Genomic DNA, 22,040 nt, shown 5'->3' with positions numbered 1-22,040 from the left:
AGCTCCCCTCTCTTTATGCGGAGACCCTGTCAGCGATTTCGCTCAAGCGCTTTCAGTTCGCTAACGCGTTAACGTCATAAGCCCTGCTTTTGCAAGCTCCCCATACTCTACCCGTTGGTCTCGTCCAGACGAGAGAGAGTGTCCTAGAACTCGAGTCCCTGGATGCGCCGATCCAGCCAGTGGACTGACGTCCACCGAGGGAAGGTGGAGTCCCTGGATGCGCCTTGATCCAGCGGACGTCGGGTACCGCGGCCCTTTCCCAAGCGGCAATGACGTAAGCAGGGTGGAGGTTTGAGAGATTCCCGGGTTTAGAAGCACCAGCTTGTAGTCATCTCCCCGCTTAAGGGATGCGTCGCCAGAGTGGTTCATGACCCGTGGACTCATCGGGGGGTGAGGGAGTACAGGGGCTGAGCGCTGGGAGCCTCCAGAAGACCGCAGGGCGCCGGTGTGCCAGGCGCCGCTGAAATGCCACGAGGCGCTGCTGGGTCAGCAGCTCATCCCTACAAAAATAATCTATTCAAAACTAATACTTCAAGCAAAGAAACCAAGCTCTTTCTTTCTGCACTGCCAATTCTGAGGAGCTTTTACTTAGAATGGAAGGTAAATTAAATTCTCTATGCCCCCAACTTGCATGAAATTAGTCAGCTAGAACAAGGCCACTGCTATCGCAGAGCTCTCCAGTATGGTTTTGATCCATCCCCTCCTCAGACAGGAGACGCCTATAGACTGATCAAGCTGATATTTCCTCACAACAAGGGGACAGTTTCGGGGCTTACACTGGGAACTGTTCCTGTTCTAGCAGTTCTGTGTGTATGGTTGAGATCACAGGATCCTCTTAGGAAGTTTGCCTTATCACTGAATGCAAAGAGTAAGGAGAAAGAGCAGAATGTCGGTAAATGAACTTTAGACCTAATCATTCTGAATTGAAGATTACTGGAAGCACCTCAGCATTTCTAAAAGAAAGCAGGGTCTAAATACAATTGTAATTGCCACTTGAGGGTTGGGACTGGCACTGCTCAGAGTTCCTAACCAAAATAACGACACAACACAACACTCTTGTCTGTGGGTTAAAATTTTGGCCATAGCCAAACTGTTTTATTGACAAAGGATGAAAAGAAGCATGAGGCGCAGCATGGGATCTGATCTGAACACTGGGCAGCCCAAATACTGTCCCCCAGTGAAAACTTTCCTCCAACCCACCTGTTGGAGGAAACTTAACTTTGTGCAGCAACTGTGGAACCCAGCTGGGTGGAGGCCACTTTCTGGGGATCCATTTTGCGCAGCACAGGGATAGTGGAACTCAGGTGGGCGCCCAGCCCGTCTGAAGATCCATTTTACCGCGAAGGGGCATAAGCCTCAGTAGCCCCTGGTAAATGAACGTAAATTAGGAACGTTAGGGCGTCCTAACCCACAGCTTGCTCCACCCCAAAACCTCTTAAGGAGGTTCCGCCACAGCTCCCCATACCATCAGATCCGTCCCCATGCGCCACCACCGGCTTGGCTATGACAGCATACACATGCATTAACATTGTCCAAAGGGGAGAGGTGGATGGGAAACTCGGCACCACTGTGCTCCAGGGTGGGGCCAAGGGCCGGGTCGAAGCCTCATATAGGCTCCCGGCTGCCCCACCTGCTGACGCCCTTCTAAGGTGAGGCATGCCGGGGCCTCTTTGCAGTGCCCATCCCGGGCAGCAATAGCAGACCCCGCTGATTCAGGGCCGCTAATAGTAGTAGTAGTCCCAAATATTACTGGAAGACAGAAAATATAAAAAGGCCTGATGGTAGTCTATTATATTCCTCTGTGTCAGTTCCTGAAATGTGTACATGTTCAGAGAGAAAGTGGACCTGAATAGTATTAGGCAAACATTTGAATTTCTGTGGGGACACTAAACCGAGAACACTTATTTTATTAATACCTCATTGGTCTTCAGAATACCGAAGGGCTTAATTTGAAAAGCAATGTGGGACAGTAATATAGTTAATTAACGGCAATAATTCACACTTGAAGATTGACGTACATCTTAATAAAGCATTCAAATTAGTTGCAGTTGATTTGTCTTTATTGAAATAGCATAAAATAATGCACATAATGCTATTTCATTCAATTAAAAGTAATGAGATGTTAATTTAACAGCTCAACCAGTGATTTTCCTCCTGATTGCTTTAACATTTTAACAGATCATTGGAATGTGGGGAGAAGACACTTGCACTGGTTTTTTTTTCCAAAAGGAAATTTGCTATGGACAAAGAAAGTTCGCTGTATCATAAACCATAGTTCCTTGAGTCAAGATTTCTGATGCTTATGTGAAGCTTTCCTAAACGCAATGGTTTTGTCATTAACGTAAATGGGATAAGCAGAACTCTGATCACATTTTTACATCTTAAACATAGGCCTCCTTTGAAACAAATGGGTGACTCACATTGCACTGCAGTCTCTCAACTGGGATTTATGCCAGAGATGCCTTTGTGCGTAAACAGAAGTGCTTTATTGTATTCTGTGTGTGCTTGCTTAATCTAATATTAATACCAACTTCTGTAAGAATCTTACTGGGAATCTCTCAAACTCACAGTTGCACACTGAGCAGATGTACAGAAAAACAGGCTTAGAGGCAAACTTGGTCCCATGGTTTACAGAAAGCCAAATATTTCTCTTTAATAACAAATAACTGCCACAGCTCTAGCTTCACTTTCTTTACATGACCCTGTATACAGTACAAGTGAACTCAAATTTCAGTGTGAAACAAAGATAAAGTGAGGAAACAAAGACCAGGGGTTGCAGAATTCCCAGAACAAAATTCCCTCTTGCGTTAGACTCTAGCACAGGCAGAAATAAAAACAAAAAAGACCACAATATCTGCTTGTGCTAAGTGTAATTTATTGCATTTCCATATTCCCACTTACATTTCTTCTGACAAAAGATCTTGTGCACTATTGGCCCAATCCAGATGGGGGGGGGGGTAGAATGGGAGCTTGGAGCCCAAACCTGAAAGAGCCTGCCGCTTGGAGGCTGCTCCAGCATCCGGAAGCACACTGGAGCAGTGGGGGACAGGCTGGGGGATTCCCTGTGGGGTAGATGTCCCAGTGCAGCCCCATGCCGCAAAAATGCATGGTGTAAGTCATTTCTTCCAATGGAGCTTTTCTGGGCATCAGTGGGTTTTTTTCTCCCTGAAGCTTACTACACCAACTGGAGCTCCATTGGAGGTGGTGCAGCGCCACCTTCCCCACACCATCCTCAGCCGCCATGAAGTCCCCTCCCTATATGGATTGGGCTGTAAAATATATAGAAAGGAAAGGACTTGATGTTGCACAAAATCTTGCACAAGTGGAACTGTGCTAAGTCCATTTATGGTTCTGCTTATCCATTCACTGAATCTAAGCCAAACTGAAGAAATCAAATTTTACAGTAGAAAGAGGTCTGTTCTGAAATCAGGTGCCTCCCACTCAAATTGGCAGGATTGTATTATGTTATGTTATATTTATAAGACCCACCTGTTGTTGCAAATACCAGTGATATGTCTATATTTACTGGTCACACAGTTTCGGGGGCATTTTGGAGGCAGTGTATGTGGTAGGCATCCGGATATACTGGCTATCTTACTGAGAACATCACTGGATAACAGATCTGGAAATTAAAACATACATTTACTCTTACCAATATTTTCTAACTATTTGACCAGTACTGAATTGTATCAGAGAAACTGTAGCTTGGTATGCCTTATGCCACTTTTCTAGAATGTAAGTGGCTTGTAGCTTTTACATGTTAAACTAAATTTGGATTTAAATTTATTCTAACGTTAGTTTTTTTTCTATCCTTTTTATCCTAAACTGCTGGGATGTCCTGGGACACAAATTGTTGAATTGCTGATGGTGCAATATTAGATGTTTATAAGTTATTAATGTTTTAATTGAATTAGGATGGGTTTGCTTGCTAGATTGAAATTTTACTGCATTATTATTATTTTGTTGTATGATATTATTGTTCTCCGCCCTGGACCTGGTGTTGTCAGGGTAGGGTGGGATAGAAATCTAAAAAATAAAAAGTGTCTTTGCAAGTGCTTCATCATCCAGGCTCCCAGAGCTAATGGGGAAGTATACATCAGTGGCACTTGGAAGCCACAGCAGCACTAACAGTTGTGTGAACTGGCCAGTGCTACCATAGAAGGGGAATGAATAGGCAATTAAAAATACAGCTCCAGGACCATGTGACTATATTTATCCATGGATGGTGCCAGTGTATTCCATGACCCCCATACTGCCTAGAAATCTATCTAGATAGTGAGTGATATATGCACGCAGGTCACAGTAGGGTGTAGCAAGTCACATATCACAGAATCCTCTCTTAATATAATAAAATCTTCCACTACATTCCCGCAATGGTGGGAATTACCCCATACCAACTCTTTTCTCATGTGACATATTTGCTTTTTAAAGTTCTCCAATATTATATATTGCTGCATATTTGGAGAAATAAATAATAAAATCTATAATAAAATAGATACTGAACAAAACAGTACTTAAAATATTGATGCAAGGAACTGAACTCCATGATTGTCTTGTAGCCAAAGATCCTATTCAGAAAGAATCTCTCTTCCCGAAGCACAAATAGGGGTTTCTAAGATCTTTTTAAACAGCTCCCAACATGTAATGTGACCCTGAGGTCTAGATATCAATTTAACTCCTACCTAAAGCAAAAAAAATCCCAATAACATAAAGTCAATAATAATTTAATCCAAGAGGCTTGGCCTGCAAGCATCTACAGGGAATCCTTGAGAATATCTGATTGTATATTTACCACTTGGAAACAATGATCGTTTATGCTTCTGGTGAAGTTTTTCTTTTAAAACTTGTATTGAAGCTTCCATTTTCTCAGCTGCTCGAGAGACAGCTTGAGTCTCTTGTTCTGGGTATTTGAAGAAAGCCAGAAACTGTGCAGGAGTCATTGTTCTGCTCCTTTGAAGATTTCTACAAAAGAGACAGAAATAGTTTTGATTGAACATATTTAACATTTTTAATGCTGATATCAGTGTTGGCATCTCTTCAATAATATTGGTTAGATTCAGGCAGCTTTTTCACTCAGACTTGTCCTATTACTCTCCCTACTAAAGGTTCCATCCCATAACTTCCAGCAGAGTATTTTTTTGTAATCAGTGGGGATCCTCTTCCTGTCTCGTTTTCCACCAAAAGAGATGATTTTTTGGGTGCCATTCTCTATGTTTTACACATTTTCCTTGTTTAGGCTCCTAACAGTTTGTCCCCTTTACCATGCAATATTTAGAAATCCAAGAGCATAAAAAGTTACTTTTATTTTGAACCAATTTTAAACCAATTTTGAGCACAATTCTACTAAATAAGGTCAATGCCAAAGGTACACTGGGACATACAAGTTTCCCTGTTAGTGACAAATGAAGTAGCTGGGGAGCAAAAGGACATCACTCGCAAGTTTTCTCTCCCATGAGCAGTCTCCTATGCTTCAAGACACAGCCAAGAGAACTAATTAAAACCTCTGATAGTTGCTTGCATAGGTGGTTGATATTGTAGCATACCAAAATTTCAGTTGATGAACTGACACTGGCTATGAGACTTTGCTCTAAATTCATAGTCAATATTCAAATTTGAAGTCTTATTCTGTGCCTGTAACCTACAATATTCAGTCATTCCTACTTCATCTGGTACAAGTGAAATGAGAGACATAGCAAATTTGTGGAGCCTTTGAACATCAATGCAGCAAAGAGTGCCAGTAGTAGTAGTAGTAGTAGTAGTAGTAGTAGTAGTAGTAGTAGTAGTAGTAGTAGTAGTAGTAGTGGAGGAGGAGGAGGAGGAGGAGGAGTTTGGATTTATATCCCCCCTTTCTCTCCTGCAAAGGGGCTTACAATCTCCTTGCCTTTCCCCCCTCACAACAAACACCGTGAGGTAGGTGGTGCTGAGAGAGCTCCGAGAAGCTGTGACTAGCCCAAGGTCACCCAGCTGGCGTGTGTGGGAGTGTATAGGCTAATCTGAATTCCCCAGATAAGCCTCCACAGCTCAAGCGGCAGAGCTGGGAATCAAACCCGGTTCCTCCAGATTAAATACACGAGTTCTTAACCTCCTACACCACTGCTGCTCCTATCTCATTCTTCTAGCATGAGATACTTTTCAGAATTAGTTGGTGGCAGCAGGTGATGCCCAGAGAGAAGGTAAATAAATCCCCTGTGAGTTAGAGATGAAGGAAAGTCAGTGCGCCGTCAGGCAGAGATCTAAGATGCCTGCAGAACTGAGTTCTCAGAGAAATGTATAACCCAGTTTGCACAGCTGCTCAAAATTAGGTTGTCTCTACAATCCATAATTTTGAACATCATATTACTATATGAACTTTCATTTCCAGAATGAAACCTTCAGGTGAGTACTAATCTTGGAACAGTAGAATGGTATTGGATATGTCAGAAGCAGAATAGTCTGTAAGATGGTCCATTGATCACCATGATCATTTTTACAGAACATGCCTACAAGTTCCTGTCATGTACATATATCTGAGTTTGGTTATGCTCCTGAAAGACATACTGGAGCAAAACTGTTAACATACTATTAAACAAAGCTGATGCATTTCATTAATTTCTTCTAGTCTCGATGGCCATAGAGTGATAGCAATGTTTACTGACATTCTAAAATAGCAGTTTCTTCTTTGGGGCATATAAATCGATTTTATGCTTCTTTGAATACCATATGGTCCCCTTTGTATTCTCACCAGGACACAAATAGGTACCAGCATTAGACTGGGTGAGGGAATCTGAAGCGAGAGCATCTGGAAGGGGTTTGCAGAATTAGTCAACCTTTGTGGAGGTTGTACTGGTATTTCATAGGTACACTATTGTGTTATGAGAAGGGGGGAAACCTAATATGCCATTCATAAAATTCTAAAATGAGAAAAACTGTATAGATTACAAATACAGACTTCAATCCAACTAAAGTTATTTATGACTATTCCACCAAAAACAATGGGACTATCTTTGTGATGACCAATTGTTTCATTGGTTGCAGTGGCAGCAATTACTGATGACTTATCTACAGATTACAAATTACTATCCAATCTTCTTACAATCTATCTCATTTACAAAAATTACGATCAAAATCTTTCTTCATCTATGTTGGAGATCCTCATTGAGGTCTTCTAAACCTTGGCAGCGTAAATTGATTTATGTATCACATTTTGTTCTCCACCTTCTTCTAAAGAGCTTCCCACAATTATTCCATTTGCAGTCTGACCTGATACTTGTTTATTTGGAATTTAAATCCCACGGAGTTCAATCAACCTCACTTCCAAGTAAGAACAACTTCAACACTGCAAAGTTTTGATGAGTTTTCACTTTTCAAAAGTTTGCTACGTTAACAAGGAGATGATTAGGATAAGACTGTTGAATAGGTGTCAAAAGTACTATGAAAATTCTACTGCAAGATAATAATTTGCATATTTAGCAAAGGCTCATGGGCATGTTGTTGAAATGCTCACCATAACTTGAAAACATAGTTCAAGGCAGGACTAGGCCTGTTAAAAGCAGCCAGAGGGGGCCATGTCCCTGATTTTCGGGGAGGCCAGAGTGTGTGACTGAGGGATGCTCAAGTTTGCCCGCTCTGTAGATGGACACTCCTTCATTGGCCACCTGCAGCAGGGATGGGCGGGGCTCCTGGGGAGGCGCCTGGAAGAGGCTTTGTCTCTGTGCGCCATTTGGACCCCATATGCCTTTGCACGCCACTATCAAACTTTTGGGAGCAGGATATTTTGAGGATTGTTGTCTCCCATATATGCCTGTTCCCAAATTTAGATAATTTACCAAGGCCTTTCTTTCACTCCACCATAAGATGGGTAGTCCTTTGAGAAAGAGTCCTTTCTGCAGCAGTTCTTGATTGACATAGTCCCGATAACTACCCACCTGTTTTCTGATGATATTTTCAGGTGTCAAGTTGTTTTTTTAAACACATATACATCCAGGCCTTTGCATGAGTGACTGCATCCTCAAATTTTGGAGTAGTACATTTTCATTCTGTTTACTGGCTTTAGTTACTCTGTTCATGTTCTGTTAGGTGATGTGCAGCCCAGTCCTAAGCACCATCACTCTGGTGTATCGCTGATTGCTAGACACTATTTTTTGCTCTCTCTCTCAGCAGATAAAAGAAATGTCAAATAAGACCACACTCAAGGACAATGACCCATTAGACTCTATGGGGAAATCTTTGTAGACCTCTCAGGGCCAGTTTTTCAAGGTAGAGGCACCACATTTGTGGCACTTTTCAGAAGGACTCCCAAGTTTGGTGAAGTGTGGTTCAGGGATCTAATTTTATGGGTCCCATGTTCCATTGGAAACCAGTAAAACTTTAATGGATAGAAGGAGATCCATAAAATTGGACTCACTGACCTAAATCTCACCAAATGTGGTGGTTCTTCTAAAGGAGAAAAAGCCACAAATCCCCATTTACCGAAACGAGTATTTGGGGCTTTTTATTTTCCAAAATTTTTCAGATCTGATAAACCTGAATCTGAAAAAATACAAAAAAAATGGTGCACACCCCTAGTGTCTATCATATTCCTGGAATATATGCTGAGCAGATTTGAACCTTTTCCTACAAGCCCTTACCTCTGACAGGCAGATGCATAAAGAAGGACAGATGGCCACCTGAATCATATTAGCCAGATAGCTCAGCGAGTAGAGGAAAACTCCAAATAAAAGCCACAACCTCTTCCAAGGAAGAGAACATGTCCAAGTGACAGAAGAATCACTCAAGGATCAGTTTATTACAAGATGAGAGGGACACACAGGTTGTGGGGGTTAAGGTGCATTTTCAAGAGTCTTTACCCACAGGACACATTTAAATGTCACTGCAAATGAATTCAACCAAGTTACTTGCAAATGATCCTCATCCCCTCATACCAGAGAGGAGGACAAAACATATACCTAAACACACAAATCACTCCACACTGTACCATGGAGAGAAACACATTTTACTTTGATATGCCTCTGAAGCTGCCAATCACAGGTGCAGGTGAAAAGTTAGGAACTAAAAACTCCAGACCATGGCCACACAGCCCAGAAAACCTGCCACAACCAGTTGTTTCCAATCATGGAAGCCTTCAAAAATACATTAATCAGGATAATTTCTAAAATCAATTCCACAAATACAGCATGCACAATTGTCAAGAGAGAATCCCTTTTGTTTGCTAAAGGCCGAGTAAAATCTGTTTGCCTTTCTCATGAGTTAAGAAAGTTCAAAACTGCAGGTGTTGCTAATTGGAAGGCAAGCCTTCTGTCTCTTCAAGGTTACCATGCTTGTTAGAAGGATAATGTTATCCTCATTAATTTGAAGGGGCTGAGACAAGTTACTTTGGAGAATGTTTGAGAAGGTTTTGTTTTATGGGGAGGGATAAGTCCACTTGCAGCCCAGAATGTTCTGATCAGAGTGTGCCTGGATCAGTCAATCAATTATTACCTTGTCATGGTCAGCCTAAATCATAAATTAATTCAATCAGTGGTAGCAATTATAATCACTCTTTGTTTCTATGCTTCTTGCCCTCCACTTTGTTGAGATTCTACAGGAACTTTGCACATGTACTAACCCTAAGACAACTAGTAGTGCTTATCTGCTTGTGAATATTTCTTTATGATATGTAGATTCTAGCCTTTTGTTGTTGTTTTTTTTGTAATTGTGTTACATCTTGCTTTGTGTTTCACTTTGTTTTTAAATCTGTGTTTCACTACCTTTAATAAATTTTAAGAATATATTTTGGCTTTTGTGGAGTTTCTGGTTCAGACAGCTCAGTGCTGCTACCAACCTAAAGGCCGGGTCAGTTGACAACAGTTAACAGCTTTCAGTTCCTCAGGTTTAAGCCCTTTGCTATGTTATATTTCTAATATGCATGTTTGAACAAAAATAAGAAATCATGACAGCATGAGTGTAGAATGGCCATTGAAGTGTGTGGTACATTCTTCGCCCACCCCCCAGACACCCAACTTTCTTTTGGATTGTATCCCCAAACCAAGAAAACAATAACATATTGAAATTTGAAATCCATCAATCTTGGTCTGATGGTTCATGTAGCCCCCCTTTTCCCACCTCACTGCCTGATCTCCCTGCCTTACATCATGCTCACTCTGTTCTAACTTACTCTTACTAAATGCCACTTGCTACCCAAACTGCAACCAGCCCAGTCCTGCAGGTCTCAGCTCATGTTCCCAATGGGATCCTGGGAGGGGAGGGGTGGGGAAGAGCCTGTCTGGAAGGTTGCTCTCATTTTGTGACAGCCCCCCAAACCAGTCAAATGTTATTTGGTATATCAATTGGCGGGGGGGGGGGGGAGTGTCTTGTGCTGTGGTTTCATGCACCCCTTTAAATGTGGATGGAGTGCACTGCCCAGTATTGGTCAATTTTTTTTACTTTGTATAGCACAACATGCTTGCCATATTGCTCATTGCACCGGCTCTCTTTCAAAGCTAGAAAAAGGCGGGGTGTCCTGCTTGGTTTTCCGGCAGTTGCTGTGGATCCATCAATCAGAAGCATTGCCTTTGGGATGGGGGGAGAGCCAATCAGAATGCAGCACACTGGGGATGTTGGAGCATGCATGCTGCATCTACATGGTAAAAAAAAAAGGCTTGTGTGAAAGAAATTGGAGTATTTCCTCCCGGGCTTAACTTGACTCCCTCACAGAAACAGGCACCCATGCAAAGGGAGAAACCAGGATACAATAGACACGGATTGTAAGATACCGATTGTAGCCCGGTATAATTGTGCCGTGCGGGAACAGCCTCAGTATACTTATGTGCCTCTTTATTATAAGAGGGAATACATACAAATGAGCTGAAAAAAAAATCAAAGTTGTGGCAAACTGTCCATGCTCAGTGCTCTGCACAGAACCTCGAGATAATGAATGGAGCAATAAGGATTCTTACTGCATTGGTTCCATTATGAAAACATGATCAAATAATACAGAACTCAAGAGTGCAGAGAGAGTTTCAGATAAGGAGAATTTCAGACCTATTCCCAGCAGACTTTTTTTCCCTACACAATTTACTTTTTTCGGCACAGTTCCTCTCACAAATTACCACTAAAATGACTATAGACAGTGGAGTTCAGTACACCTGCAAAAGCTCACAGGACTCATCACTGCTTCTTTTTTACCTTTCTGGAATTTTATATGTTTCCTCATCTGTTACAGATGCTGCTTCAAGGATAGTTCTGGTAATGCCATGCTTTCTTGTTTTTCCTACACATAAGAATAAGAGAAACAGAAACAGAGCATAACTTGGCACAACTTCTAATAGCCTTAATGCTATCACAGCATGCAATGAATGTAGCTGATAGAAAGCTGCATATGCTGGCTATTAATTTGTGTTATGTAGCCCATAAGTTCACTTTTGAGAACTGCATCTGGAAATAATGACTCTATCTTTCTCTCCATTGTTAATTCCCAAACAGAATCACTACAATTCATCCCCCACCCCAAAAAGGCACACCAAAGGCCACTTTAATTCATGGGTTTAAATCAAACTACTATCCTTTACAGGACTGTATAGCCACAACATGAATTCACTGTGTTGGGCATGTTCACCATTTATACTGCATATCAACACTGCACTCAACTAATGAAATACCTAATTTTATGTGTGAAATCAAAGTCTGACAAGTGGTACTCAAAGGTTCTTTTATGTCAAGGGTCTGCAACCTGCGGCTCTCCAGATGTTCATGGACTACAATTCCCATCAGCCCCTGCCACCATGGCCAATTGGTGCCTCTAACAGCTGCATGGTGCCTTCGTGGTGCCTCTAACAGCTGCAAACTCTAACAGGAAAAATAACTGCAGCGTTCGATATGGTAGACCACGACCTTTTGGTCCACCGCCTCGCTGGTATCGGGGTTCGAGATTCAGCCTTAAATTGGCTGATCTCGTTCCTCCGAGATCGGGGACAGCAGGTGGCATCGGGGGGTGAGATCTCCAAGCGTCGCCCCATTATGTGTGGGGTGCCGCAAGGAGCGATACTCTCCCCGATGCTTTTTAATATCTACATGCACCCCCTGGCGAGTCTAGTTCGGAGTTTTGGGCTGCGGTGTCACCAATACGCTGATGACACCCAGCTCTTGTTCACAATGGAGGGCAGCCCGACCTCGGCCCCTGATGCTCTCCAGCGTTGTCTTGATGCTGTGGCTGGTTGGTTGAGTGCAAGTCGGCTGAAGTTGAATCCCACTAAGACGGAGGTCCTATGGCTGGGCCGGGGGGAGTGTCCGGTGGCCTTTGGCCTGCCTACCCTTCTTGGCGAGACGTTAAAATTAACTTCGTCCGCCAAGAGCCTGGGGGTGACTCTGGATCCATCTCTATCATTGGTGGTCCAGGTCACCCAGACAGCCCAGGCAGCTTTTTACCATCTGTGGCAGGCACGGCAACTGGCCCCGTATCTCTCCCGTTCTGATCTGGCCGCTGTGATCCATGCCACGGTCACCTCTAGATTAGACTACTGTAACTCGCTCTACGCGGGCTTACCTTTGGCCATGATCCGGAAACTGAAACTCGTACAGAATGCGGCAGCCAGACTCCTTTCTGGAGCAACAGCAAGGGACCGGATTACTCCGGTCCTATACCAATGCACTGGCTGCCGATCGAGTACCGGGTCATGTTTAAAGTTTTGGTTTTGACCTTTAAAGCCATTCGCGGCCTTGGCCCTGCATATCTAAGGGACCGTCTCTCCCTATATCGCCCTTCTAGGCCCCTCCGTTCATCGGAGGCGGACCTACTGGTGATCCCTGGCCCCAAGGCGACCCGGCTGGCCTCTACAAGGGCCAGGGCTTTTACGGCTCTGGCCCCTACCTGGTGGAACAGGCTTCCAGGTGAGATCAGGGCCCTGCGGGATTTACAAAGTTTCCGCAGGGCCTGTAAAACGGACCTGTTCCGCCAGGCGTTTGGCCCAGCCGGGATGATATCAACCGCAATAATAAGTAAACATCTGGCCTCCCGTGGGTTCATAAAAGGGGGAATAGAATAGCTGAAGCCATCTCTAGTTTAATATTTTATGTATTTTAATTAATTTATATATATGATGTTTTAAATTTTTATGTTGTTGGAAACCGCCCTGAGCCTTCGGGGAGGGCGGTATACAAATATAATAAATAAATAAATAAATAAATAAATAAATAAATAAATAAATAAATAAATAAATAAATAAATAAATAAATAAATAAATAAATGTGAAACACCAGCTTAGGGAAGATGTACATATAAGAAGGTTTTGGAGCAAGTTAGACTTGGGCTTTATTGCAGGAAAGCTGTCCTAATATCTGATCTCCCGATGTTTGCTTTATGAGCAGAAAGAAGATGTTTAGAAGATCCAGAGCTGTAATTGACAGTGGCATCCTAGGTCTGCAGCTTCCTCCTCCCCATCCAGTGAAACCCATGTGTCCTGAATTATTATAATATTGTGAGTTTCTCCCCTCCAATCAGTAGCATCCAAAAAATGGAGACAGATCTGGAAAACTAACAATACATGGCAGTTTCACTGTATAGAGTGTTATTGGCAACCAGTATGTGCAGAGCTGGTTGTAGTTATTGTCACATCAGTTCACAATTAGAATCTGTAGGTTTCTAAAAGCATGATACAATAAAGAACTACAACTTTCTGAGACTTAAAGTACTTAAAATACAATCACAAAAATGCTAAATTAAAACAAAATGCCTCTCTCAGATGAATTTATTTTAGACTGGAAAATTATGTTTCCTTCTTTGTAGCTATTGCATACTTCTATGTCACTGTTGCACACTTTGTGGCATTTTGCTCCCTGTGTTACTGAATATGTGGGATAAAGATGGTCTTATTTTTACTTACTGAATAAGTCATTTCTGCTCTTCTGAACAAAAGAAAGAAAAACAGCCATGCTGGCCATTGTTATTGAAATTATGAAGAAAATGAATACCCTCATCTGAAAAATAATGAAAACACGAGAGTGAATGAATGTTAGGATTACAATACATAAAAGTGGTGTACAATATGCTTCTAAGTTGTTTTTCCAGTTCTGTAAAATGTGATCTTCTTCCAGTCTCTTTAAATATAAAAAAAATCAGAAGATCCACACTCTCTTTTCTATTTCTGTAAAAAGTCAGATCAAATGAAGCTGAGATAAATAGAAATGTTTGCAGAGGGTTTCATTAATATGTGGGAGGGGGATTGGCATCCTATGAACTCATATAACAAAGGACTATGGACAGCCAAATATTAAATTCAGATACCTTCTGTTTTCAAACAACACTTCAAAGAACTTTAAATCGTTGCTTTCTCACATTTATTCCCTTTAAAGACACCAGGAAAATTTTTAAGGTTAAGAGTTTCACTACACATTTACATATTTATTGCGGATGAACTCCCTTATTATCAACAGGACTGTTCTGGACTGAGAAAATTGTGAACTAAAGCTGAAAAGAATATGTTCATGCTAACATATTCTGTAGATGAGCACCACTTACAAAACAGACATTAATCCTAAAAATATAGGCATGGATCCTTTTAATTCCTCCCACGATACGGTACCCTATCATTCCCTTCCGTCATGATTTCTGTTTCCCTCTAATAAAGAACAAGTTCCTTCAGCAAAGAAGCTTTTCTCCATCAGCAATTGTTATTCTTCACTGGAGAAGAATATCCCTTCACTGCTGAAGGAAGACAAAAGCCGTTTTTGTGAACACACATACAATACAGACCTGTTCATATGTTACAATACGTGCACATACATGCTGCTCGTGAGTGCATGCATTGATTTCTAAGAAAGAGACAACATGGATTCACTTCACATTTGAAGCTGGGGAACAATAGCTGGCTAAATGTGTGCTTTCAATTGCACGTTCATCTATACATGTGTTGAATGTAATGTGAGAATTACTCACTTGTATAAAGAAAAATCAAGTGTACACAGTGCATGGATTGTACTGCATTCACTGTACACATGTGAACCAACCATCCATATACAGTATATACTTAATGGTTCATTGTATGTGCACTGAGTAATTCTCATAGTCAACTCATGTACAGCTGAACATGTGATACAAACTTCACAATTGTCCAGGTACTAATCCCCAACTGGCTCTTTCTTGCAAATGAGTACGCACATACAGGCAAGATGTATGTGTATTCACTGTAACATGTGAACAGGACTTTAGGGGAAAACAGTCATAAAATGACATCCACATGCTTCTGAAACAAAGCTAAAGATTTTGTTTCATCATCTGTTGACTAGCATCCCAGAGTGAACTGCATGTGAGTGGCCATTACAACATTAGAGTGAGGTTTTCAAATTGCCTCAAATGCAATGTTTTTCAGCCCACATTTTCAGCTGTTTAGTCAGTGTCCATAGTAACCAGAATCCACATTTTCAACAAGCAATTATAAGCCAAATGTAAAAATTTGTATACGCTATTGAAATCTACTAACAAACAACTTTGAATGCTTAGTTAACTGGAAATTCAGAACTGTTAAATGACACAAAACTGTTTATTGTTACAAAATCCATAAACCATCTTTGAAACTGCCCAATGCATGAAAACTGTGGGAGATAACAATCCTTCTTGGTACATCTTAGAAGTAAAAATATAGGCTTTCTTTCAGAAACTGAAGACAAAATTTTATAATCTAACCTTTTTTTCTGTTGAGATTATCTCCCGAACTTCTGTTGTTCTGGCACTTCTCAAACCAGAGAAGTGCTTTCCAAGGCTCCAGTCTTCAGTATAAACTTGTTCTATGCATGAATACCTTCTCAAGATTAAAGGTGCAGAGTGAGCTGAAGCGTTGTTTTGCAACATGCCTCTTTTTATACATGCTATGTAGCATTTCAATATTAGTTGGTGATGTTCTGATACTATGGCTATATTTTCCCTTTGATACTGCATAGTGAACCTTGCTTCCATTCACTGTTCTACAGTGACCAAAAACCATGTGTTAAACCAAAAATATAGTACCTAAAGTCGTCTTACCCCCTACCACACAACATTTATAGAGATTATTGATTCTTGAGCAACAAGATGCTGTGACAACATGTCTGCTTTAGCTCCTCATTTGTATTTAAAATTAAAGAACTGATAGTGGTGTATTCATTTTCAAAAATATTTTTTTAATCTCAAAAGCACACTTGGTTCCTGGGAAAAAAATGCAGTCCCAACTTCATCTTGGCAATGCCAACAGAGCTTTACAGTAAACTAAAAGTATTTCAGCACCAGTTTACTGTAAGGAGACGGGTTTGTGAAACCTCTCAGCCGGAAGGTTTTCACTAAGATCACCCCCAAAAGTATGAGTTGGGATGACTGGTGCCTGTGATCCCTCAAAACCTCTTTTCTAAATATTCAGAGAGAGAAAATGGAGACAACAGGTATGGCAAACAAGCTGTCTTTCTGAATTAAATATCAAAAGAAAGACTATGTCCTGTTGTACGCTAAACCCAGACTAACTTTTACTGATGTAAACCATGCTACTTTCCTTAAACTGTATGACCAATTTAGGTTAAAAGGAGAGAATTCAAGCTACCAAATCATATCAGTTTCCCCCCCCCCCCCCCCCCCCCCAAAAAAAAAAAAACGACCTTTGCCACAAGTCCTTGGTCCTGGCAACAAGATTCAGATTAGGGGAAAATATGATTCATTTCTACTTAGCTAATCCCAAATGTCTTCCTTCCTGCATGAGTGACTTTCAATAGCTGCCCAGGTTATCCTCCTATTGCAAGTCCAAACAAGGTCTTGTTCTCCACAGAGTTTCCCTTCCATCTTCCTTTTTTGAATGAATTTTAATATACTTTTCTCTATTGGGCCAACCACATACCTGTAAAAAATAATAATAATTCCCCCAATTAAGCTGTGGGCCTCCCTCCCTTCTCCCATTGCAGGCTGGATCAACTGAGGAGGGTGAGGCTCTTGCAGTTGGTCACATGTAAGCAAGCTTATTCACTGCAGATGTGCATGGAGCTCTTGTCCCTTGTGCCCAAAACACAAATACTAGAAAGGCATTGGTTACATCAGCATACAGACAAGATCTGGGGATCCCCCAAAACAGTAAGGGCTGGATTCATGTGGGTATTTTTGCTTCTTGCAATGTGAACTAATCACTTAGACTGCATTGTAAAACTACCTCTTTTCTACCATTTGATCTATCTCTGAACTTCTGAAAGATCTCATAAAAGGGTTCAGTGTGTATTAGTAAATGCACATATACTTATACCATTAGAAACAGTTCTGTTTTTCCTTTATTCTCTTCTTTGGCTGAATAAAAACATGTTAGATAAAATATGGAGCATAGTATACTGGATCTTGTGGATTATAAATACCTATGGTTTTTTTTAATTGATTTGTGTTCAGGCAAACTACTAAAAATGTATTCATGTACAGTTCTTTTTAAAGCTCTTCTGAATTAATCTCTTTCATTTAACAAGGTTTTCTTAGGAAACTCTGCACCTATACAGACTTTTACTTTGCACATCTATTTATTCATTCAGATATTCATGTCCTGATTTTCTCCCCAATGGAACCCAAAGCTGCCTTCTCCATTTTATGCTCATAACAAAACCCACAGGAATTAGGTTAGAATGAGACAGAAAGATTGGCTCAAGGTCACGAAGACAGCTACCCTGGCACAGGGCGGATTCAAACTCAGGTACCCCAGATCCTTTTCAGATACTCTAATCACTGTACCACAGTGGCTCTCTACATTTGGTGGGGGAACAGGCTTGTGATGGCCCCACCTCCCAATATGCCTGGCATCAAGAGGCGAGGGTCAAAAGTATGCATATTTCAAATTGTTTTGTTCAGGTTGGGTAGTTTAGGTCTATATTCATTGGTTCATGTAATCTCCTATCTTAAAGTGCTGCTAACTAAGAGGATGGCAGGTGTAAGCAGGATCCTCCAAGGCAAACAGAAAACAAATGTCAGTACACAGCAGAAAAACCATATAAGTGTGTGAGCCAAAGAAAATGAAGCCATCTTTCAGAAAGCAATCCATTTCAATTGTTCATGCTTCTTGGTGAGACCCCAGATATTGTAGTTCAATAGACTGGCACACATGAAAAAGAGAAATGTACTACCTTTCATATGAATGAAATAATTAGGGAAATCAGTTGCATTTCAGCTAACTCGTTAAATAAGAGGCTTTAACCGCACATTTCTGAAATATGCACTGTGGAACACTTGACATTTTTATTTATTTATTTGGGGGTGGGAATGAAATATGTCAGGTATACTTTCCTTGTGCCCTCAAAGGCAATCTCCCCCCAACATCAAAGCATTCCCCATTAAGATAAAGGAGAATTTTCTCTGTGTCGAGATTTTTGTTTACTAAGAGCCTCAACCACTTCTTCACTGTTTGAGGCTCAAGTGTGTTTATCAGTTCAAACAGAATCCAGGAGGGGAAATTTGACACGACAGCCGTGTGCACCTGTTTTTAACTAATTTTGAGAAACAGCGGGCCTTCTGCATTTTGTTTTGTCTCAAAGTCAGACTTAGGTCTGAACACAGATGAAGGCTACTTTGTAAATGGAAAGGACATCTGTAAGAGGAAACAAAAAGTGAACTTGATCCAAGTTGCTCACTTAAAGTTGTTAGTGAGACAAAACTGAGAAATGCGTTTCGTTGGGGGGGGGGGAATTATCTTCCTCCAAAATGTACCCTTTGCCTTATTCAGATGATGAATTCTGAGGTCCTGTGAAATGGAGCAAAACTGTGTTCCATTCAGGGTGAGGCCAGGAAGTAATGCAGCTTTCTGTCTGACTTTTGAAACTGATCTCTGGTTAATTTTGACTACTGATCCCTTCATTTTTGGTGTGGACAGTTTCACTCTCAATGATATTCCCTAAACCATGTAATAGCCAATAAAATATCTAAAGGCCAAAGCTTGCTGGAGGAAAGCAAAGTTCTTTCCAGCTCAGCTCCTTTGCAGTCTAAACAGTCTGCCACACAACTGAGTTCCAAAGTAAACACTCTGAAATACAGTAAGCAGACAATGTGCTGCAGTGAAAATAATGTTTACATGTTTGCTTGTAGCATATATTTAGGAATATGATCTGCATTTAATGTATACGCCAAAGTTCTTGGTGTTTTTATTAGTTTGACTTACAAAATGTTCATCAGAATAATTTTGGGAAGAATAGAGGAAGGGCTCATATGTTGGAAGGAAGAGCCCACCCCTGCACACGGTCACATTTTGTGTGTGTGTGTGTAAAGTGCCGTCAAGTTGCAGCTGAATTATGGCAACCCCAACAAGGGGCTTTCAAAGCAAGAGAGAAACAGAGCTGGTTTGCCGTTGCCTTCCTCGGTGGTCTCTCTTCCAAATATTGACCCTTCTGAAATCTGATGAGATCAGGCTACACCAGAGGTGGGATCCAGCAGGTTCTCACCAGTTCCCAAGAGTGGGTTACTAATTATTTGTGTGTGCCGAGAGGGGGTTACTAATTGGGTCCGCTTTTCCATCTCCACGCCCTTGCCTCCCCTAGAGGCATACTGCCTTTGAACGTGAAGGTTCCATATAGCAATTGCGACTAATAATGTAACTCCCTGAACTGGGTTAATCCCTTTCAGGTACTACAATTCATTGATTCTCAGCCGTTCGTACCTTTTATCTCACCAGTCTCTATCAAAGAACCTGTGTGTTTCACCATTGCTGTGTTCAGATTTGTGAGTTGGGGCATTTTCTATAATGTGATGATGATTTAGAAATGACCTGGTGCAAAAAAAATTGGGGGGGATTGTGGTGGGGTGGCTGCCCATGGGGGGGGCATCCAACTCAGGTTTTGCCCAGGGCTCAGGTTTGCCTAGGTTCGCCTCTGCCCCCTTTGCTGAGGGCGGGGGGGGGGGGCTGGTGAGGGAACCTGTTACTAAACTTTTTGGATCCCACCACTGGGCTACACCATGATACTTAACCTCCCTGGTCACATCATACCCCCTGCAGAATTCCTGTCAGCATTTTCTGGAGCACCCAGTGTCAGGGATGAACAGTTCAATCCTGAGAACTTTCCTTGGAATAAGCCCCACTGAATTAACCTGAGTGGGATTCCATGCCAAGCTGCTTTCATAGGAGTTTTCTCACAGGAATAAACTCTATGCCAAACTGGGTAAGATGGCTTTCATAGGAGCTTTCTCACAGGAGTAAGTGGCCACCATTCATTTTCATGGGAGAAAGTGAATGGGTGTGAACAGAGTGCAGCTTACACTATTTTCTTCCACTGCTACTGTAGCCATGGGGAGGGGCCCGGCATCTGGGGAGGGGCCCGGCTTCCACTGCTACTGTAGCCAGTCAGCTGACCCTGTGCAGAATAGTATGATGGAATGTAACTGACTGGCTTTCATACAAAGGATTGCCATGACTGGTTTTATATTAGGGAGGCAATAGGAAATGCAAAGGCAACAGAAGGAGCCTAAATCTGTTTCTTGGATGTTTTAAAAGTAGCCAGGTATCAGTGCAATGCTGTTTTCATATATATTTAATTCTTTTTCTTAAAAATTTTGCTTGGCTATGCATTATTTTTTCTTGTCAGGCCTTCTATGGCAGGATCAGAAATCACATTTTTGCAAATTGTCTGATTTATAGCTGTGTCTCCCCCACTGGGTTTGCATTACAGACTCTGGGGGAGGGGGAAGGAGTCTTCTCAGTACATAATTGTTAAAGCATCCAGAACTGTAGGGTTTCTTTAGCAATGAGATTTTTCCTATGTAGGTTAAGTAATTTCTTTTTCTTTGCTAATGAATCAATTTAGTTTGGAGCCTTTTGGTTTTTTTTTCTTTTTAACAGCCTCAGTTTTCTTCTGCCCTTCCTGCTTTAATTGAAAGGCATTGATTCATAAAGCACAAACTCCTGCTGTCCTTAGTCAATGCAGTTATAGTGGTGGATGAGGGGGGGACTTATGCAAAACAATACAGCATTTATATAGAGACTGCCTTTAATATATGGACCTGCTTTATCCTTCAGTCTGAGATTTCAGAATAGTGGATTGGATCCAGTGCTGCTGAGATTGGCGCAAGAGTAAGTCCAGAAGCACCTTAAAAACCCCTGACAGCTGGTTATTATACCCCACTTTTCTCTATCTTTTAGAAGTCTCAAAACAACTTATAATTGAGATTTAAAACATGTGCTCCTCCATGAAGTATGGGCCTTCAGTGAGGGAGGGGAGTGAGGGAGGGGTGGCATGCAAGGGAGGGGAAGGGGGCCCAGCATCTGGACTTGGCCCACCCACCCTAAAGGAGGGAGGGGGAGGGGTGGCATGCATGCCCTCCCTCCCTCCCCTTGCATGTCACCCCTCCCTCCCTTCCTTTCCTCTCCCTCCGCTAGGGTGGGTGGGCCATGTCCAGATGCCGGGCCCCTCCCCCTCCTTTGCATGCCACCCCTCCCTCCCCTCCCTTGCATGCCACCCCTTAAAAACCAACATCATTTCCAAGGTAAAAGCTTTCGAAAGTCAAAACCTTCCTGCAGTCTTGAGAAAGTCTCTGCCAAGCATTGGTGTTCTGGGATTCAGGTTGCCAACATTCAGGTTGGCACCTGGAGATCATTTGCTGTTACAATTGATCTCCAGGAGACCAACATCACTTTCCCCGGAGGAAATTGTACTTTTGGAGGGTGGATTCTATGGCATTATACCCTGCTGAGGTTCCTCACCTCCTCAGGCTCCGCCCCCAAAATCTCCAGGTATTTCCCAACCCAGAGGTGTCAACTCTAACTTGGTACATCAAGAAGTGCAATTCCATATGTCAGCTTCCTATGTCTTGCAACAAAAGAATGGCTGCATCTTGATAATATCATAAATTGAACATCAGAAGTGTTGGTCTATGTATCAGTACTTAACACGGTGGCTCTGTTCAGAGGCAATACTGGTATGATAAGGAAGTATGATGTGGGCTTGTCCCATGTGGCCCAGAACTTCTATTGTTCCATTTGTGGTGTGTGCTGAAAAGGAGTTACTTAGTGTGTGAAGAACAAAAAAACGCTCTTGAAATATGCTTTCACTTGGGGGAAATACCTTTACAGCTAATAAGAGAATAGTAACTTAAAAATCCAAATGTCAAATTGGGAAGT

At 41.8% G+C, this 22,040-nt stretch overlaps 1 protein-coding gene across 4 annotated transcripts in view; it reads right to left on the bottom strand.

Annotated features, from left to right (window-relative positions):
- TPO (thyroid peroxidase) overlaps positions 1-15,699 on the bottom strand; it is a 105,328-nt gene extending 89,629 nt beyond the window's left edge. For all 4 annotated transcript variants that reach the window (XM_048508657.1, XM_048508642.1, XM_048508650.1 and 1 more), the window contains exons 1-5: positions 15,635-15,699; positions 13,836-13,929; positions 11,143-11,227; positions 4,793-4,962; positions 3,490-3,622 (exon numbers count right to left, since the gene is read on the bottom strand). In XM_048508657.1, coding sequence (XP_048364614.1) covers positions 3,490-3,622; positions 4,793-4,962; positions 11,143-11,227; positions 13,836-13,929 — 482 coding nt within the window. In that variant the 5' untranslated portion in view covers positions 15,635-15,699. The remainder of the gene's footprint in view (positions 1-3,489; positions 3,623-4,792; positions 4,963-11,142; positions 11,228-13,835; positions 13,930-15,634) is intronic.
- Positions 15,700-22,040: the final 6,341 nt, after the last annotated feature.

Source organism: Sphaerodactylus townsendi, linkage group LG01 (genome assembly GCF_021028975.2).
Source record: "Sphaerodactylus townsendi isolate TG3544 linkage group LG01, MPM_Stown_v2.3, whole genome shotgun sequence".
NCBI classification, from domain to species: domain Eukaryota; kingdom Metazoa; phylum Chordata; class Lepidosauria; order Squamata; family Sphaerodactylidae; genus Sphaerodactylus; species Sphaerodactylus townsendi.
The sequence above is the reverse complement of the archived record's forward strand: the minus strand, read 5'-3'. Positions and strand labels throughout refer to the sequence as shown.